Source organism: Symphodus melops, assembly GCF_947650265.1.
Source record: "Symphodus melops genome assembly, chromosome: 1".
Taxonomy (NCBI): Eukaryota; Metazoa; Chordata; class Actinopteri; order Labriformes; family Labridae; genus Symphodus; species Symphodus melops.
In genome coordinates this window covers 1,605,975-1,626,839 of record NC_136691.1, presented here as the reverse complement: position 1 = coordinate 1,626,839, position 20,865 = coordinate 1,605,975, and the positions used below count along the sequence as shown (strand labels likewise).

At 46.2% G+C, this 20,865-nt stretch overlaps 1 protein-coding gene across 1 annotated transcript; it reads right to left on the bottom strand.

The window, feature by feature from the left end:
* Positions 1-245: 245 nt before the first annotated feature.
* On the bottom strand, positions 246-20,865 carry cnksr3 (cnksr family member 3). The gene is made up of 13 exons (XM_079345179.1): positions 20,562-20,865; positions 11,876-12,039; positions 8,892-9,094; positions 8,478-8,565; positions 7,052-7,093; positions 5,555-5,674; positions 5,332-5,391; positions 5,025-5,093; positions 4,106-4,255; positions 3,488-3,618; positions 3,209-3,393; positions 2,886-2,969; positions 246-2,435 (listed from the first exon to the last, which is right to left on the bottom strand). The coding sequence occupies exons 1-13, from the start codon at positions 20,611-20,613 to the stop codon at positions 2,143-2,145; spliced, it is 1,641 nt and encodes a 546-aa protein (XP_079201305.1). The 5' UTR covers positions 20,614-20,865; the 3' UTR covers positions 246-2,142.

Genomic DNA, 20,865 nt, shown 5'->3' with positions numbered 1-20,865 from the left:
CCTGAACAAATCATGAACTTTTGAATTTTAAGTGCCTGATTATGAGTCTTGTTACAGCTGCACAGGCGCTCCATGGTGGTGTAATTTACTCCCCGGCCACCAGAGGGCCTCGTCGCCTCTTTAAAAAAAGGACTTAAACCTGTCCTGCTACCTTTTCAAATGGACCAACCCTGCCTTTAAGGCGCAGCTTGAGATATGACACTCTCTTTATTTCTGTCCCGTCTCTGAATAAAGGAATACAAAGCTTTTAAAATAAATTGCACTTTATTTCTATGTTCTGTACAAGTTACAAAGATTCTCAGAGACACCTTACTGCGAAGAGAGAAATCAGTTTAACTCAGTGATGTTATAAAAATACAAACAGACTCATAATATGATGCGTGTCATTTGGCAACAAACAGGAACATCCAAAGTTTAGAAATCCTGTCTCACTCTTTAATCAGTGACATGTCCAGTAAACAACAATCTAACTTTTGAAATGTAAAAGAAATGCTCTCATACAGTATATTTCCATGATTCAATCCAGCAAAGGACATAGGAGGTCATGTCTGTGATATTTACAGTTTTCATCACACTCTGTGCTGTTAGTATAAAGGCACCTAACATGAATCAGAAACACTCTTCAGAAAGGACTTTAAAAACACCAGAGGATCCAGAACGCTTCCCTGAGGAACTCCTTCACACTGTTTTCCCCCCCCACAATGGTTCTAACAGAAACCACAAACACTCAGGCGTTCTTCAGAGAACATTCAGAAAGGACCACTGATGCTTTAAGTACAGCGCACCTGAAATATTTACCTGAAATGTTGAGCAGCTTCCAGCGGACAAACTCTGCCAACAGATGGCAGCACAAGTTTTCAGGGGTCCAGATTTTAAACTCGTACATTTAAAGGTACAGACTTTAAAGTACAGCATGGTGTTTAAGTGAATCAGGAAACGAGTGGAAGCCGGAGCTGAGAGATGAAGGAGGAGGAGCCAATGAGAGCGTTTGTTTTGGTCTAAAAAGCTGCTCCTGAAGTCACACATTGAACCTTTAAAAGGAAGATACGAGTACAAATCTGAACAAGTGGAGTCAGAGGATGTTCTTTTTTTATTTGACTGCCCTTCTTTTAATGTTTAATATGATTAATGTATGACTTGTTTAGAGTATTTAGTCTCTGCACTTTTAAAATCAAGTTAATATCAGTAATAATGTCGTATCAAGACTTCAGTAACCACGTTGAGCTCTTACACGCTGATTTGCTTTTATTTGTTCTTGAACTCTGAAAAGCAAAATCTTTTCTTTGATAAAAACAATCTATAAACATATGTACAAAGAATCACAACCCCGTCGTTATGATGGAGATAAGAGGCACTAAGAGCTCCTGAGTTTATAGAAACATACTGCAGCAGCTGTGGAGTCTAAAAACGCTTCGTTACTATCTGAAGACAAAAACACTAAACTGACTTTTTATGTTGAATTCTGACATCCAGCCCTTTTCTTTTTTTTTTTTTTTGGATAGTTTCAGTTTGATTGATTCTGATTCTGCTTATTGGTCTTTTTATTTATTTATATAAAAAGACAGACAAGAATTTATTGAAAACAAAAACCAGCTTCATTTTCAGCAGATTCAGACAGTTGAACTCATTTAGAGGATTAAAATGTTAAAAGTACAAATCAAACAAACGCTCGTCTCTACACAAGCTGAAAGTTATAATGTGTTTCTCCCCCCTCAAGTTCCTTTATAAAGAATCAGTTTGTTATTGAAATGTTACAGACACAGACAGCCTGTGGTGAGACGTCACAGACGTACGAGACAAAAAGTCCTCCGCTGTCTTTCAGGCTTTAAAAGATGAACATCTGTTTGTCCTGAAAAATCTTCCTCATTACACGACTATGAAACTTTATTCTACACTGGTCCTTTAAAATTAACCCTTTAAAGGTGAATACTGAAAATCAAACTGTGAACTTGTTTGAAGTTTGTGCTGATAAAGTCCTGAGTAGAGACAACTGTCCTGGTAACTATGGAAACAAAACAAAAGTATTTTTGTAGAGAATCTTCCACCATCAGATCTTTGAGTCAGTCCAGTATCTGCAGTATTTGAGTTCTTCAGGTCCAGGTCCAGGTCCCGCCCCCCCTTCTAAACCTCGATCAGCCTCCGTCAGTGGCTGAGCAGCCGGAGACGAGCCAGCAGACCTCCGAGCAGCGACGTGGACTGTTTGTTCACAGCAGCAGAGCTGGAGGACGACGGCGGCGGCTTCTTGGACGCTGCTTCCTGGTAAGGGATGGTGGCGCTGTTGTGCAGGTCGGCGTTGACGAAGCACTGGCTGCCTCTGATGTGGTCGACGCCGCGGACAGACGGGTGACCTCGGTACGGCAGAGGGTAACACGGCTCCTCCTCCGTGATGGTGCTGATCCCCTCGTTACTCAGATACCTGTGCAGAACGCTGTGACCTGAGGAGGACGCCAGACGGGACGATGAAGGGTTAAAGGTCACGCACGAGAGGAGCGATCTGAACGCTACACTTCACCGGTTTACTGTTGTGTCTAAGCCCGCCACTAGAGGGGGCTAACGCTCAAGCTAACAGGGCGACTCTCCCTGGTGTAAAGCAGCTCAGAGGATTTAATATCACAAAAGAAGGTCGATAAAGACCGATGGCGTTGGCTCGTGTTGCATGCTGGGAGGACCGGTGTGTGTTAATGTTCAACTCCTCCAGCCGTGTGTTTTGTAAGGCGAGGACTCGAGGTGAAGTAATCTTGTGTGTCCATGCAGCAGCAGCTCTCAGAGTTAATTATCGACGCGGTAAGAATTCAAAGCACGCGTCTCCCCCGTCCTCAGGTTCGTCTCAGGACGTCAATGAGGCACACAGGCCGCCATTACCGCCAACGTTAGATCACACTCACCTTTACGTCCCTTCACACCCGGTTTGGAGGAAAAATCGGACACTCCTGAAATCTCTACAGGCATGGAGACGGGTCGGGGTTTACCTGTACACACACACACACACACACACACACACACACACACAAAGCATGAAGATCAGTATTCCGATTACATTTTCATTTTTTCATTCTTCCGAGCTTCCCGTTCGTGTTGATTTTGGCGCCCCCCAGTGGACGAATCATGTGTGCGTCTCGTCCTGTGGGTGGCGCTGTTTGCTGTCTTAAAATAATGTGATCTCACTTCCTCTGTGAATATTTGCTGTGAATAAGTGTCGTGCACTCACAGCGGGCAGACGAGTGCTGTCTGAGCGGGACCGCTCTGCTGAGTTCAGGCGGCGGGCTGACGCACGTCGTCTTCTTGTTGTTGTTGTCGAGCACACCGGAGCGTCTCCGCGTGTCTGCGTCCAGACACGAGTTCGGAGACTTTGGTCTCATTTTGACACACGGAGCCACCTTCATGTCGGCGTCTCTTTGGGGGGACAGAGTACAGGAGAAATGTTGACGGCGGATGACGGGGAAGGAATATGTGGCGAGCTGCATCGGGGGGGGGCGGGGTTACTCACAGCGGTTTGTACGGTGCAGCGGGCGGAGGAGGGACGTACAAGTCCAGCAGCGTTGTCTTTCCTCTCTTCACGGGAGCGTCTGATGCTTCTGGCTGTGGACATTTGATCAGACCTGGAAGTCCCTGAGACATCTGGACAGGACGACAAATCAGAGCGGAGACTGAAAAAGTGTTTCAGGTGAAACAGACGACTCGTGTTGAGTTTTACTGAACACCCGTCTCTCCGTCACACACATCCTGACGCTCTGTCAACACTGAAGGTGATTCGGTGAAACGCTGACGGTCACGTTGTTGAGCACTAAATGAGTCACCTTCCAAAGATGTCTGACATCAACGCAGACTGATGTTTGGACAGTTTCCTGTGCGCTCGTTTTTTTTTTTTCTCTGGAAACGTAAAGAAAGGATCTATTGTTCACACACACACACACACACTCTCACACACACACACACACACACACACGTCCCTCAGAGGAGCAGCAGACCGGCTGGCTACAAACCACGATGACGGATGAGTGGGGGGGGGGCCTCCTCTCTCTCTCTTTTTCTACTTCACAACAAACTGTCTCAACAGAATGTGTTAGATTCCTGTGGCTCAGAGGCACTTCAGCAGAGTGTGTACCTGCACGCTGGGCGGCCTCCAGCGCAGGTTCTTCAGCGGAGCGGCCGTGAAGCCTCCGGAGATTCCAGACGGCCTCTTCTTCACCACGATGACCACGCCTCCGCACTCGGCCCTCAGCTTCTCCACCAGGTGCTTCAGCTGCCAGCCCACCTGACCAATCACAGAGCTGGTAAAAATGGCCGCCTGTAGAGGGCGCTGAAGGTACGACTGCCTTAAATATTTCTTATCAACAAATCGATACTCAAACTCCTGGGTACAAACAGCTGGAACATTTAGATGTGATCAGTTTAAAAGATTCGTTATTCAGTCTGCAACTCAACTATGAAGTTTGAAAAGCTGTGAAGGACTTTTCTGGAATAATTTAGGAATCATCAGGAAACTTCATTGTCCCAGATCTTGGTTACCTTACAATAAAAGCAGACTTGTTTATCTTTTAACATTCAAATAACCTGGCTTCTTTCCGACTCGCTCCAGGCAAGAGACAGTGTGCTGGGTTTGTTTGTTTGTTTGTTTGTTTTGTGTGGCTTTCTTTGCTCTTTCTCAAAATTGTGTTCGCCTTATTTCTACAGATTGAGGATGTGTGTGGGTACAGAAAGTGACCAGTAACTGTCGATGTGTGATGTGAACTATGTGGATCCTCTCTGTACGTTTGTATCTACATGTACAGTACAAATGATAAAAGTGTAGCTGTGTATTTCTGCTGATTTACAGTTTACACACATTTGTCCTCCCTTTGTGGAAATGTGTAAAAAACTCCATAAAAATGTTTTATTGTGATCAGTTTGAGTTTCTGCTGAACGTCGGCAGTGCTGCCACCTTTCCAATTCACAGATTTGGTCCACGCTGGGACTTGAACCAGCAACCCTCCTGTTCCCAAACCCTGAGTACTGCTGTTTAAAAGACATGACACTGAACTCACCACCGTCTGTCTGTTCACCTGAACCACTTCATCTCCAGCGTGAATCCTCTGAGTTTTATCTGCAGGAGACTGAACACACACACACACACACACACACACACTCTCTTAAATCCCTATGATCTTATTTTCCTGATAACAGCAAGTGTTTTTTTTTTTTTATAATTCAAACTGGATTCATTTTTGTGTGTGTGTGTGTGTGTGTGTGTGTGTGTGTGTGTGTGTGTGTGTGTGTGTGTGTGTGTGTGTGTGTGTGTGTGTGTGTGTGTGTGTGTGTGTGTGTGTGATCTGAAAGCGTCATGTGACTCACGTTCTCGGTGGTTCCTGTGATGACGTGGAGGCCGTCGTACGTAGACTTGATGTAGATACCCTGAGTGTGAAACAGAACACGTTTAAACACACAGTCCGCCCCTGCAGTCCTGGATCTGGACTCACATCTGGTCCTGTTTAAGACCCGGGTGCTGCGTGTGCTTCACGGTGCAGCCATAAACTACATGTTACTGTCATCGGACAGAGGGAGTCTGTGTCCTCACCAGTCCCTCTCCGGGCTTCACGTTGATGATGTGCACCTCCTCCAAGCAGGACATGTCACTCTTTGAGGGGTCAGAGGTCGCCTGCACCGTCTTCTCACAGACGCTGCTCAGAGCTCGAGACTGAAACACACACACACACACACACACACGAAGACGACAGTGAAGGGTTAACCCCATGAGTCTGATTAGAAACACGCTGATGCAGGCGGACACAGTAAATCATAAACACCAGCTTTGGTCACGAGCTTCTTCATATAAACGAGCCTGCAGGTCGTGTCCCCGGACTGGAGGCCGACCAGCGGGACATGACGTGACCAAACGATCAGAGCGGCGTCTCATTAGAGACACAAGGTGCCGGAGGCCTGCACAGACAGTCCCGCTCCTCGTGCTATCATTACTCTGAACCCTGAAACCCAGCAGGGGATCCCAGGTCACGACGAGCCGGGAGGAAATTAAACAAGTAAACAAGAAAAGCCGTCTGCTTAAAGATAATCCCAGAGTTTCACTTTTGATTGCTTTGCAAATGTTGATGATTTGTTGCAGCATGTTTTTTTTTGTTTTGGCTCATATGACACACAAAGTCTGCAGTGTTGGTGTGCTGCTGTTCTTTATCTCTCCGCGCAGCGTTTCCCCTCGGCCTCACCTGGACAAACAAAGTGAGCCGGCGTCTCGGTGACTCAGGCGTATAAATCTGTCACCGCTCCGACTTCTTGAGAAGACGGCTGTGGCGTATGTTGTGGAAGGAGGGACGGGAGAGGTTTAACAAGCTTCAGGACAGGAAGTTGAAACTGTGGAGTTTCAGGAACGTCGACTTCCAAGCTTTACTGAAAATGTCAAGAGGAGCCGTCATTGTTCTCAGGGAGAAGAAAATGTTTTCCTGTTGACCAAGAGCAGAGAAACACACTCTGCTTTGTGTTTAAGTGGCTTCTTTCTGATGACCAGCAGGGGGCATCGACACCAACTCCAAGTTAGTGCAAAACAAAGAGAAGATGTAGCTTAAAAATAATGAGCACCACCTCTCAAAGCTACAGCAGGTACGGTCAGCAGGGTCGGACGCTGACGTCCTGACTCGTGAACATTGTTGTGTTACGGCTGTGATTTGTGTTTCATTGTTTAAGACGGACAGGAATGAAGGAGTGATGGGTGGGGGGGGGGTCATGCGTCCGCCTCGCTGCGTCTGCAGAAAAGTCTCAATAAGAACAGGATGTGTTTTCACTGTCTCGTGTCTTATTAGAAGCCGATGTGAGGACTGAAAGTGATTTAACATCAGCTGATTCAGGACTCTGGGAACGACGACGCGGCCAACAAGAAGTCTTATCTAAGACAGGAAGAGGATGGTCCTGACTGAGCTGAATAAACACACACACACACACACACACACACACTGAGCAACACGGGACATTTACAGACATGACAGGAAAGGGAAGTGTGTGTGTGTGTGTGTGTGTGTGTGTCCAAACATGCAAACCAGAGGAAAAAAGGAGAAGCAGTACTCACCACTTCCAGAATCTTCTCCTCGATCTCATAAACAGTACAGTCCTGCAATTACAAGAGACACAAAGTCTGACATCTGCAAACATCTGTGTGTGCATCAACACATTCACGTCTTCTCGGTGTTTCTGTCAATCTGTGTGTTTTTTAAAGTGCAGCCACAAGACGCCGGACCTCATAAGAGTACTAAGATCATGTCCACTCATACTATTAAAGGGATATATATATGAACAGCATCAGGAGTCTGTATATTGCAGGACGCTCGATGCACTCCCATGATTGGTCAGATTCTTTGACGTGTCTTCTGAGCTGTAACTCCGCCCCCTTTTCCTCCTCGTCTTCAGAAGACAAAAAAACAGAAGTCAAATATGTCTCTGCGTTATCTACACGTCCCCTCGAGTGTCTGAAAAGTCGCGACAGGACTTTCTTCACAAGCTGAAGTGAACTCGCCGCCAAAATGTAGAAATATTATTCTAGTTTTTTTTTCCATTGATTTTTTTATTTGGTTTTGCTGAATTTATTAGCTTTTCCTTTTTAAGTGGTTTTCCTTTCCCAGTCTTTTTCCTCATTACATTTTTTTTTGTAGAAACAAATAAAACCAAGAAAGTTTGAGAAGCTCCTGAACAAGAGGCTGTCACATGTGGAATCACCTCAAAGCGTCCATGAAGTCGAAATACTGTTTGATAATCGATAATCACACGGTGACAGGTCGACGTTTTCATCACTCTGCACATAAAGAAGGAAAGAGACAGAAAGTGTCCCGTCTGGAAGGAGGGGAAGTTCTAAACTTATCCGATGTCATGAGAGCGTCTGACGTGTGGTGAACAAGGAATCAGCGGGAAAGCAAATATTTGAGAAATGAGAGCCTGCAGGAGAGTGAAAGCCGAGGGAGGGACGGTGAACGCCTCCCCGACACACCGAGAGGATTCCTCCTGTGGTGACAGAAATAACAGCTCGCTGTAAAACGGGCTGACAGGATGATTGCACGGCGGCGACCTTGGACGCTGGCCGTGTGGGGAAGACGACACGCTGCAGCAGCTCACACGTCAAACTGTGCATCCTTAAAGCTGCAGTCTGCTTTTTCACCAGCAGGAGCCAGCAGACGTTTGGATGGATCATTCTCCGTCAATCAGGAGGAAGACGATGCACTGAACTATGTGAACGAGCTCCGACAGCGTGCCTGTCAAAGTAAAGACCTCGGTATGAGAGGAACAGAGCGACCACACTGAGGTGTTCACTCTCTCACATCGTGGAGTGACTTTAATGAGTCGACTCAACGTCATTGTTTGAGTGACATTTTAATCATGGTACCAGTTCCAGGGAGGGGCAGCTCGCTCTCTGCCGCAGCGAGAGCGTGGAGGGACTGAACGCCCTGCAGACGTGACGCCGCCTCACGCTCCGGTGATCAGAGGGGCGCTCGAGTCTCTCTCACCTTCTGCACGGTGGACGTGAGCTCCAGACACAGGTGGATGATTCGGCTTTTGGTGGAGGTGAAGTCGTTGGCGCTCGTCAGAGGGGTCCTGCACAGAGACGATAGCAGTCACGAGTGTGTGTGTGTGCACGATGACACAAGACAGATGTCAGGTGTGTGTGTGCGTGTGTGTGTGTGTGTGTGTGTGTGTCAAACAGCTGCAGTCAACTGGAATGTTCTTCAAGCTGATACAAGCTGAGAGACCCTGAAGGACTCAAACAGTTGACAGCTGACTGACACACACACACACCTGATCATTAGAGAGCTGAACTCAAAGATGTTATAACTTTATATCACTAAAGTCGAGTCGTGTGTGTGTGTGTGTGTGTGTGTGTGTGTGTGTGTGTGTGTGTGTGTGTGTGTGTGTGTGTGTACCTGTCCAGCCAGCCCAGCAGACTCTTGGCGGCTCCGATCAGCTCCATCACGGCGGTCAGGAACTCGTTGGAGGGCTGATGGGAGATTTTGCTGTTGTAGATCGGGTTCTTCCGGCGCTGCGACACGGCGCTGTTCAGGTTGTGATGAGCCGCTCTCATCTTCCCCACCAGAGTCTTCAGGTTATCGGACTCCACGCCGTGATTCTGTCCACACACAGACATCAGAGTGTAATATGGATCCTGTCATTTAAGCCTCCCTCTCTGTGAGGTCAACATCAGCCGCTCAGTCTGTGCGACACACGCTCACGCTGATTAGCAAGTTTAGCTAGCTCGTTTAGCACGAAGAAGAGGAGCGACGCTTCTCTCACACAACTTTAGTTTGAAGTCCAGGACGTCTCCAGAGACTCCTGGAGACCACGAGGGTCCAGAGCCAAGACAGTGTGAAGACGCTGAGGACAGGACGGGGGACGTCTCTGACCGGTGTGTCGACTGAAAACTGGCACGCCATAATCCAACCGCCTCCAGATCAGTTCAACTGCAGTAGCCAGGTTTCCACCTGCAGAGGGCAGTCACTTCACACGTTCCTCACACCGTTTGTAAAACACAAACGTTTAAAGCTGCCGGCGGTTTAATTTACTCTTTAAAGAAAGAACCAAAAAAACCTCATCAAACGCAGGAATTAATAATTTCTCATGACCCCAACATGACCCGACAACCCTGACCAACAACACACACACACACACACACACACACACACACACACACACACACACACACATTCCTTTAAACCAGTCACCATGACGATGATCTGCCTAAAAAGAAAAAAAAAAGTCCACACAGCGTCTACCTGGAGGCGATCTGTGGGCCAGTTTACAGGGAAGATGATAAACCCAGTAATAAGAAATGAATCCAGTTACCATGGTAACCAACCTTTTTAAAGTCAGCATGTAAAGTGAAATAGCTGCAGATCAGGACACGACCTCTGATTGGCTCTCCATCAGCTGACTGAGCGAACACGCTGGCTCTCGCCTCAGGCGGCGCAGATGTTTGAGGCGTCGGGACGCTCACAGCCAATCAAAAACGCCCGCAGGCTGCAGCCAATCAAAACACCCGTCGACTGACTGGTTACTGTATGTGTAAGTCTCACAGCGCACACTCCTTAACCAAACATGACAGAATGTCATCAAACGTGTCAGAGATGAAAAAGAGCTCAGCCGGCGAGCGGCACAGCTGGAACAGGAACGACACGACGTGGAATTCAAGAGGCGACTCGAAGAAACACGAGCAGCAGCAAAATGTTCATATTTCAGAAGCTTCATAAAGTTTGAAAACATCACAGAGAACTCGTGTTTGAAAGTCTGATGAATCATCTGACAGCCAACGGAAGCTGCTGCTGGAACAAACCTGCCACGGCTCTTCCTCCCTGTGTGTGTGTGTGTGTGTGTGTGTGTGTGTGTGTGTGTGTGTGTGTGTGTGTGTGTGTGTGTGAGAGAGGGGAAGGGCGGGGGGTCTCTGACAGGTGGGAGGGGTCACATCTGTTTCCTGGCTCCACACCGTTGAGCAGTAAACTTCGCTTTACGCTGCAGAAAATATCCAAAAGACGTCATGTGACCTTCAATTCAGTCCGACAGGAAGAACTCGACGTTCCCGCGGATCTGTTCGCCACCATTTTCACTCTTCACGCCGTCTGAAGAGTGAAGTCATGACCAGAGTGAGATGAAAACAGGAACAGCTGTTTAAATACTCATTTCAATCAGGGGGGGTCCAAAGCGCGGCCCGGGGGCCATTTGTGGCCCTTGAGGGGAGATTCTGGCCTGAGATCTCATTCATGGTGTAGTTTGTTGGTTTTTGCTTTGTCATGTTTAGCGAGGGCTGAAAGATATTCATTAAATGTTCTGTACGATGAGTGGTTTTTTAACAGCTTTGACTATTTTTTCACATTTTTTATGAACTATGAAAATGAAGCTTTGCATAATTTTTCAAAAACAAGCCGACTGTTGTTGAACCATTTAATAACCTGAGCTAAAGACAGAAAATATTTACAAAAAAAGAAGAAAAAAAAACAAAATTACAGGTTTGATTCAGAGAAAATAAAATTAATAAAAAAAAAAAAAACAGAAAAAGAAGAACAAAAAAAATCAAAGTATTTAAATGTCTTTTTATTAAAGAGTTTCTTCTGTGGACTTTTTGATTCTGATCTATAAAAGAATTCGAACAAAATAGTTTCTCACTGTAATTACCGGTAGTGATTTGAAGTTATTATTGAAAAAGTTCCTTCAAATATTATTTTAAAAACCAACATCATCATCATCATGTCAGACGACAGTGTTGTCTGATGTAAATCATCATGACAGCCGGTCTTGCGTTCGCTGCCCTGCAGCTGTTCGGCGCTCTGTGGTCGTTCACTAAACTTGTTTTTCGGAGCCTTTTATTTGTTTGTCGGCGGTGACAGCCGAGTGTCAGGCTCCTTTCAAACAGGCTGCTGGATCCCATTGAGCCGAGCGGACAGTAAATCCTCCTTTTCACCGACACACAGTGGGAGCTCATAAACGGCTGACTGAGGCGCTCTGTGTCCGCACGTCAACACAACTACTCCAACATGTCAACACTAAAGCAAACATTTGAGAAATGTGAAGACAAAACGCTTTTTTTCCCTCTTTTGAGCCGAGCTGACCACACGGCCACTTTTCACTTTGTGTTCGTGGCGTTTGGACCGGCTCCGGCCCCCCAAACACCCGTCAGATAAAAACAGATCATGAGGCTGAGGAGGCGGCAGGGTCTCATGTTTGTGCTTCACATGTTTATTCGGGGTGTGACAGAACACAGATGTTTGTGCCCAGCCCTTCTCACACAAATCATCTGTGCAGTGAACAGCCAATGAAACGCAGAATAGGCCGAACAAAGAGCAGCTGATTGGACAAAAACAACACCCTGTTCATGTGACAGTGTTTATGTGTAAACAGAGAGAGGGTTGAGTTTACTGACCAGCGCACACAGCAGGTCCACGGCCTCCTGCATCAGCTCCTGGTGTCCCACCCTGGACACGCCCAGAGACAGCAGCTCCTGATGGGACATCCTGAGCAGCTTCTCCCCGTCCACCTGCTGCCGCTGGAAGGACGGGATGTACTGCTGCAGGCTGTCGTCCAGACCTGAAAGGATCCACAGCACAACCGTCACACATTAAAACAGGCTTTTATTCAAATCAGGTGCACGCTGCAGAGCCGAGGACGAAGGCGTGACGCCGTCCCACGTGTCCCCAAGTGTAAACAACGCCGACGCAGGGTTGACTTTCGGTTTCAGTGAAAGTCCGCTCAGGTTTGACGGCAAACAGAGCTGCTGAGTCAACACTGTGTGTGTGTGTGTGCTGCACACACTGCACACACACACACACACACACACACACACACACACACACACACACACACAGATGCATGAATCAAACATCTCCACTTCAAACGCTGCTTTATCTGAACCCTGTTTACATGTTCTGACCCGGACCGGTCAGGACTCCCAGTACCCCCATGACCTCACGTGACCTTCAGCGAGACGCTGTCGCTGTAGAGGCGCCACTCAGTGTGCGACCCTGAACCCTGACCTCTGACCTCTTTGTGAAAGTCGACAAGAGGGAGGACGTTCCGGATCAATGAGGAGCTTTAACCCTACTGACCCTGATCAGAACCACAGGATTCTACTGAGCCCCATCAGAACCACATGATTCTACTGACCCCCATCAGAACCACATGCTGCCAAGGTGCCTCTTAGCAAGGCACCTAAGGCAATTTTTTGATCAATCACTTTATCAAAACTGCAAACAAAGCTCCCTTTTCTGCATGGTGAAACATGCTAAGCTAACGTAGAACATGCTAAGCTAACGTCAAAGATACGTTTGAAAAGCTTCTGAGTCTCTCTTCAGATAAATGTTGTAAAACTCTTCAGACTCTGAATCAGGTCAGAGCTGAGCTCTTGCACGAGCACCAAATGGAAGGGCGACGTGACGCCAGCGGCGGCGTGAACACAAGAGAGGACAAGTGTCCGTGCGTGTGCTCATTAAAGACCTCAGAGGGCTGCAGGGCGACAGATGGCCGACGCTCAGCGACAGCAGGAGCAACATTCCTCTTTAAGTCAGGGCTGATGTGACGCCTCCGTGTTGTCCTTAGCCAACCACAACACACCAGGAGCCTTATCCAAACACGCAGGGCTCGGCTCATTGTGCCTGTGCAAAGGCAGACGAGCGCCACGTCGACTTCAATCACCTGAACTCACTGACTGTCCACATGACAGGAAGAGAACCAAGACTCCCAAGTTTTCTTTTCCTTAAAAACGTGAAAAACACTTCCATCATAATCCTGTGAAGGATGAGCACATTTCAGACAGAATTCCTCCCTGATGCGAGCTGGAATCCGGAGCGAGGCCGTGGTCAGCAGGAATGTGTTGGCGACAGCCTGGATCACATTACTGACACCCGAGGAGGCCGATAATCTCCGAGCTGCACAGCGGGGTCGGCTAAATGTCACGCCGCGGCCCGAATCACCTGCTAATGAAAGCATGACACAGGCGGGCGAGCGGGCGAGGCGAGCGAGGCCTCCCTGCAGAGAACAGAAGCTTCAACATGTGCTCATTCATTCAACAGCAGCAGAAAAGCTTCAGGTCCAACAGCACCAGCGTCACTGTGTTTCTCTCAGAGTCAGCTGACGATGCACTTTCGCCCTGCAGGTCGGTGTCAGACTTTAAACGATGCTTGGAGCTCATTTCCACGGTGAAGTCAGCTTCCTGATCCCAGGAGGATTAACCCGCCTCCCGAGTCCGGCACGCTGCCAACCCGCAGAGCTGGATCCAAACTTCTCGTGAGAAATAAATTGTCGTTACTTCATGTGACAGCGGAGACATTTTTATCATTCCACATCTCGCTGGGTTTGGCGCTCAGCCCGAACTCTGGCAGGGTGTCTTCAAACGGCTGGCAGGCGCCGCTGACGGCTTTGTGACTGTGGCAGCATGAACGCCATGATGCCACAGCTGTGCTAAGTGAAGTAAGAAAGTAAATACTTATTCTGTCAGCTCTGTTATTGCATCATTTCTTCTTCTACTGTTTTAATTAAGTTGAAGAAGGATTTTGACATCGGGGCTGCTGCTCGTCATTATTTTATTATCTATAAATCTTCAACTGTATGTCGGATATTTAATTTGTGTTGGTCTCTTCAATTCAAGGAGCTGAGATCTGATTCGATGAAATGATGGACCCACACATGACGTGTTCGTGGATTAAAGGTCGTGACCCCTGAAGGGATCCATGCTGTGAACTCCTTCATTCATTCAGGTGATGACGTACACACGGCAGGTGAGAGGAAGCCTGTCAGAGATCCTTGTAGAGATCAGATGCTTCACTCCACTTTAAATAAACTGAACTAAACCAGCTACACAGTCACATCACTTAACAGGATGAAAAATGCACTTTGACTCGGCTAACCTGAGTGTGACTGTGACATAAACCCTGAAATGCACTCCTTTGTTTGTGGTCTGCAGAGATGTCCACTGAGAAAACCGGAGTGGGCTCATTGCATTTAAAGAGACACACACACACACCTAAAAGGATGTTTCAAACATCCAGTGAACTTGTGCTGGTGAATATTTCCAGTTTCCACAGTTGACTTTAGTCACAGACGTCAGAAAAGTTCATTTCTGTCTGCCGTCTCTTCTCGTGTTTGCAGACGACTGTGGGCCTCTGCTCTGCTGTCAGTCAGTCTGCTGCTGCTGGGAAACACTGTGTGTGTGTGTGTGTGTGTGTGTTTGACTTCTTACTGTGATGATAAAGCCGTTGCTTCAGCCGGAGACACATCACACCCTGTCACTGCTTGACAGCGTCCGTTAGTGGACAAACGATGGACGACAGATCTCTGATGCGTTTCTCACTGATATCTAAAAATCTGTGTCTCGAACCAGTCGGACTTTAAACCAACACAGCCTTTCACTGTGCATCAGAAGCATCGACTAAACTACTGTATGCAAACTAAAACCACTCCCTGACTTCACTGTCATGACCCCGCCCTCTGCGTGCACACGGTTAAATTCCATCTCTGACATATATAGAAATATATCACTCAGGAGTATTTACAAGGCGTGCTGCTGCTGCTGATAAAAAGTTTTATTCTGTTTATCAAACACGTGAGGAGGACGTCAGTAAAAACACACAGTGGCTCATAAACAGTCTGGTTAATCATTAGAGACAAAGATCCGCCAGCTGGGACGGCGTCCCGACCTGAACAACACGCACGCCATCCTCACAGGAGATCACACATTCATAATCTTACACATATTACAGAATAGTCAATACGCTCCTCACAGCAGGAGACTGTCCCCGTCATACGGGAGGGGGCGGGGCTTATGAGGTACGACCGATGGGACTTTAAAAAATAGACGAAGCAACAGAGCGTGCTATATGATGCTATAATGAGAATATTTGCTCGGTGTAGTTCAACAGAGCAGTAAGTGATAGATCTGAGAAAAAGGGAAGAAGAGTTTACATAAAAACAACCAGAAGTGACAGATTTTTTTATTTGTACGTTATTTTAGGACTTGATCGGCTCGCTGGATCGAGCAGGAAAGCGGTTCACCGTTACCACTCCCTGCACGTCGCCTGGTCATTACAACAAATGGCACGTGTTGCGTTGTTGAAGCACAAAGGTGGAGTTTGACCCAGACGCTTCCCAGCTTGGGGTGGGGTGGGGGGGGGGGGCAACAAAAGGAGAAGCCGCCCCACCTCCTCCATCACAACAGGACGAGGGTGGAGAGCAGAAAGGAACAGTGGCAACAGAGCACTAAAGCTATTCATAGCTTCAGGAGGCCTCTATAAAACCCTCACACACACACACACACACACACACACACAGCACGGAGCTGGAGTCATGGTACGAGGCAGGGGGGGGGGGGCACTGTGTTAAACAAACAGCACTGAAGAGGAAAAAGGATTTCCTTGAGCTGTGTGAGCGTCTTATGAAATCAAACAAACAGGAATTGTGGGAGTTCACACGAAGCCGAGCGGAGACGCTCAGTGAAGGTTATTAACATGAAAACCTCTTAACACACACGTCAACCGGGTCAGGAGCTCTGACACCACCAGAGCCGGGCCCCTGAACGGGCCCCTGAACGATATCATTTAAAATCAACAAACACACATTAGCGTCCGGGCTAACATTAGCTTTCGATGGAGAGACATTAATGTAAGCTTAACACCAAACAACTTTCAAGACTGCTAATGACGTCGACGTGACTTCACACCGATGACACTGTGGGACAACTCGTCATCTTTACTGCCTGCTGGAGGTCAGAGGTCAGACAGGCCGAGTTACTGTATGCTAGGAAGGCCATAATGAACTCTCTCTGCTCAGCGAGGGGGGGCGGGGGGCGGGGGGGGGGGGGGGGGGGCAGGAAGCGGCGCTCTCCGTGGAGACAATCTGGATGTTTCCTCTGATTCAGCACGCTCCCTCAGTGACCTCCGTTTTCACTGATAACAACAAACGCTGGGCGGGAGACCAACAGCGAGGAGAAAAACACGTCCGCTATCTGGACGAAGCTTTGACTGAATCTGATCGTCCATCAGTCCACCGAGCTCATCAAACATCAACTCCTTCATCACATGTTCACCCATCAAACACACTCAGCTGTTAACACAGCGAATGATCAGACTTCCTGTCTGACCTGCTTCTTGGTTTACATGTGCATGGTGGATTATGTCGTTTTGTTTTGGTTGAATAATTCTCTCTTTTATTTGGTGCAATAGGCGAGTGTGTGTGTGTGTGTGTGTGTGTGTGTGTAAGACAGCAGTGACCATAATAAAAGTAGAGTCAAATAATGAGATCTCATCAGACACACATCAACGAACTCCAACCAGTACAAGACTTCAGAAAAGCTTCAAACACTAATGTGTCTTCACACACACACACACACACACACACACACACACACACACACACACACACACTGCTCCATGAAGAATGGCTCTCCGTGTTCTGACCTCAATCCCATCCAGCACCTTCAGGATGAAAGGGGGCAGCTGGACCTGATCCTTTAACACCAGTGCAGCACTAATGCTCACGTGGATCCAACCAGACTAAACCAAAACGAGGAGGCTGACGGCCGAGGAAGCAGGAGACTCGGACTCGATTACAAACGATGACATTAAAGAAATGACTACGTCATGTCGGGGTGAACAAACAGCTCACGCCTTCGCTCCACCTCATCACCGTTTGTGTTACCTCGGACTTACAGGATGTAGTGTTGCTGGTTTGGACGAGTCCTGCTGTATCTCAGTGTTTACACACACACACACACACACACACACACACACACACTCCTGATGCGTCACCTCCTCTCGCTCTCACTATTCTGTCGTCGTTCACTCTCAGGTGTGACTGCACCTGCCAGACGAGCAGAGAAGTATGCAGAGTTGTCTGAACACGCTAAGCGAGTTGTTTACCTCGGAGCTACGAGCCGTCTGATCACTCTGACATCATCCGTGTAAGTCGATCAGAGACTGCGGACGATCTAACCACCTTCATGTAGACGCTAAGAAACCTGCTCGTCCAGAGAAGACGGAGCGAGGTTACGTGAAGGCTCCATCCATCTTCTTGCACTAAAGCAAACAGAAAGTTGTTGGAAACTTTTCTGCAGAGGTTGATGATAAAAAGTGTGTATGAGGCTCCCGTGAATCCGTTCAGTGAGCTTTAAAAAGTCCAGCCTCCAGATGAACACGCCAACCTTTGTCGCTGTCGCTTTAAATCTGCAAACGATGAAGTCGACCTGTATTCCCAGGGTGGAATTCCCTGACTATCCCGAGTTGTGTGATGATCCAGGATGAGATGTTGACCAGCTCGATCACTTTAACTTCAGCGAACACGCTTTGTCTGATCCACCTTTTTCTTTAAAAAAGGACAGAGCAATGACCTTTGAACTTCGGACGAGATGTCAAAGAGTCGTTACTTCAGCAGGAACCAATGAGCTCGGAGGTCAGAGCCGCAGACAGGAAATCAGAGAGACGATCACATGTCTGTTTTCATTTCTGTTGACATCAGCTAAACGGTTAAAGTGGTTTCATCACATGAGAAAGCTGTCAGAATCTGATGACACGCACGGCGGCGGGAAATCGCGGGGCGAGCTTAATGAAGCTGTTCGGGTCATGTGACTGACCCTATGTGTAAAGTGGGATCATGTTGGAGTGGTTAAGAAACGCCGCCTCCGCACTAAAGAGTCACGGTGACCCTGTGACCCTCCGACCGGCAGGGGGCCGAGCTCGCCGAAGAGGCGGGAATGTTTGGGCCCTTTAATGAGCGCCACCACACACGGCTCTGCTGCTAAATGGTGTGTGTGTGTGTGTGTGTGTGTGTGTGTGTGTGATGTTTATCTTCTGAGATTTTAGATTCACGACTTCCAAAGATATATATATATATATTTTTTTTTTTTTTTTTTTTTAACAAATCGCTCCCTGCAACTCAGTTGGAAATGGAAAATTTGTGGATCCTGAAGTATGGTCACAAATCGACTTTTAAATCATGAATCATTTTGAATTAAAAAATAAAAATAATCGACCCTGAATGGATCCAGGAGACACAGCTCTACCATCATCAATCAAAGTAATCTGTCGTTTCACTTTAAAAACAAGAGGAATGAAAAAGGTCCACAGCTTTGATGAACTTGGTGATCACAGCACAGAGTCTGTTCAAACCTCCTGAGTCTGATAATGATCAGTTTAATCTCCAAACACGCGACGCCCGAGGTCAACACGCTCCTAATAGTTCTGTGGTTTCATTTTGTCACAAGTTTCTCTAAAAGGAACAAAAAGCAGAATAAAGACAGCAGCTCCATCTATTTACTGAAGGGCCTCCAGTTTTGCACTTTGGCCGCCAAATTCAGGCCACCAGAACTTTAGCCTCCATAGCTGAAAAGATTTCTTTTAAAAAAGACGACCGCATGCATGACTCAAACAACACTGACATTAAATGAGATAAATACACTGTGATCGTCTCTTTCTGTCAGGTTAAAAGCCAAACTTTAAATCCGACACAAGCTCAAAGTCAAACGCTTCATTAAGTTCAAGAACGACACCTAAACATGCAAAATAACTCCACGTTTGAAAATGTATTTATCCCACAAGATATTCTCCAAAGCTCCCTGCGAAGAGTTTCCAAGTCTTTGAAACCAGATTAGCAAGACTTGGCTGGCCGCCATGTGGCAGAGAGTCCTCTGCTGAAGGCAAACGTACCGTAGGACCCTGCACAGCTGCTTTTTCTCTAGAAATAAATCAAGATAAAGAATCCATATTTATGACATCCAAAGAAACCTCTTCCTCTTCTTCTTGTCCAAGCCTCTCAGTAATCAAAAGCAGGTTATTATCACACCTGGATGCTGAACATGATTGCTTCTTTATGGCTGATCAGTTAACTGGTCAGGCCTGTTTATCGCTTTATGACACGCTGGTGTTCATAATAGCAAGCAGCTGCTGAGTGTGCTCTCTCTCCTCCAGGAAGAGGACAGGTAATACAAACAGGTAAACAAGGTGACAACCTGCAGCCTGATCTGAGCTCATTAACACCCAATTCACCTGAACCATCGCCAACTGAAGAAAATCAAAGTACATCATTAAAGGCACACTGAGGTGTTCATCTTCATGTCCAAAGAAACGTAAAGTTTTATGACAAATAGTTGCTCAAGGACGAGATAACTCATCATGTTTAAGCTGATTTCATTTATGATTTTTTTTAGAGGAGGTATAATATCCGTTTGGCTTTTTTTTTTAAATGTCTCCTTTTTCACTATTATCCATCAGAATTCAAATAAGGGATATTAATTATTGGTTTCATTACTAAAACTCAGAATTGTAGCTTAAATTCACTTTTCACACTTTAATATTTATTTACTTCTCACACTTCAAATCATTACACACATATATAATAACAGCAGAATTTATACTTAAATGTTTTTAAATACACGTTATGGGATTTACTAATGAAAATAAGTTTAAGTAAAAGGTAGAATATTCAACTTTCCATGAATGTGTATTTCAAAATGAATTCAGTAGCAACACATGTTATTACATAGGATAAAAAAGAGGAAATATTTTGGAATTTGTTCTGTTTAATACTGATGATTTGTGCTAATAAGAAAACCATAATAACCTTTTTTTTAAACATATTAAACATTTCTTATACAAGTACAAATATAAAAAACCAATACAATATATATATATATATATATATATATATATATATATATATATACACATATATAGCATTTTGTACAACTAACGAGGTCTGAACTGAAGAAAAGAAAAAATACTTATAAAGATGAATTGAAAAATTAATGAAATATTTTTTTAATCATTATTTTTTTATTATACCTTTAATTGTAGATACAGTTTAAATCCGTTCAAAAAGGAGACACAATTTGCTAGAGAAACCCTAAATAACGATCCCGGCAAAACATGTTCAGATACCCTTGTCGTGTTTAGTTAAGACTGTATTTTCAGTATTAATTTATAAATGATTTTAAAAGTTTAAAAGTAAAACGGCACAGAAGTTTGTTAAAGTAATAAATAGTCAGCCGTTATTATTCCTAACTGCACACTGAGGACCGTTAGTTTCAAACTGATATGGTCACTATGGAAACGGATCTTTAAAGTTACCTTTCATCCAGTTCACCACCTGCTGCGGGCTCCACGTGCTAACAGCCTCCATGTCTCCAACACAAAGTCTCAATTAATCTCTCAGTAGCCCAGAAGAAAAAAAATATAACACCAAGTCAAATCGTCAATAAAACATAGCGACGAGCAGCGAGGAATTCCGTTACAGCGGACAGACAAACGGATGTTACCGTCTCCTCCGCGCGCCGTGCCCCAACTGACGGAGCTCGAGGAGAAAGTTTACACTCAGAACAGCGCGTGTTGGTGGCTCGGGTTTCGGGTTACAAAGTATGAGACCACGCCCTCT

What these genes read in the sequence shown, in the direction of transcription:
- cnksr3 (XM_079345179.1), bottom strand. Translation starts at nt 20,613, where the DNA reads ATGGAGGCTGTTAGCACGTGGAGCCCGCAGCAGGTGGTGAACTGGATG. An exon ending in TGAAGCCCGGAGAGGGACTG is followed by an intron (nt 5,392 to 5,554) that starts GTGAGGACACAG and finishes TTTCACACTCAG; the next exon opens with GGTATCTACATCAAGTCTAC. An exon ending in GGGTGTGAAGGGACGTAAAG is followed by an intron (nt 2,436 to 2,885) that starts GTGAGTGTGATC and finishes CGTCCTCCTCAG; the next exon opens with GTCACAGCGTTCTGCACAGG.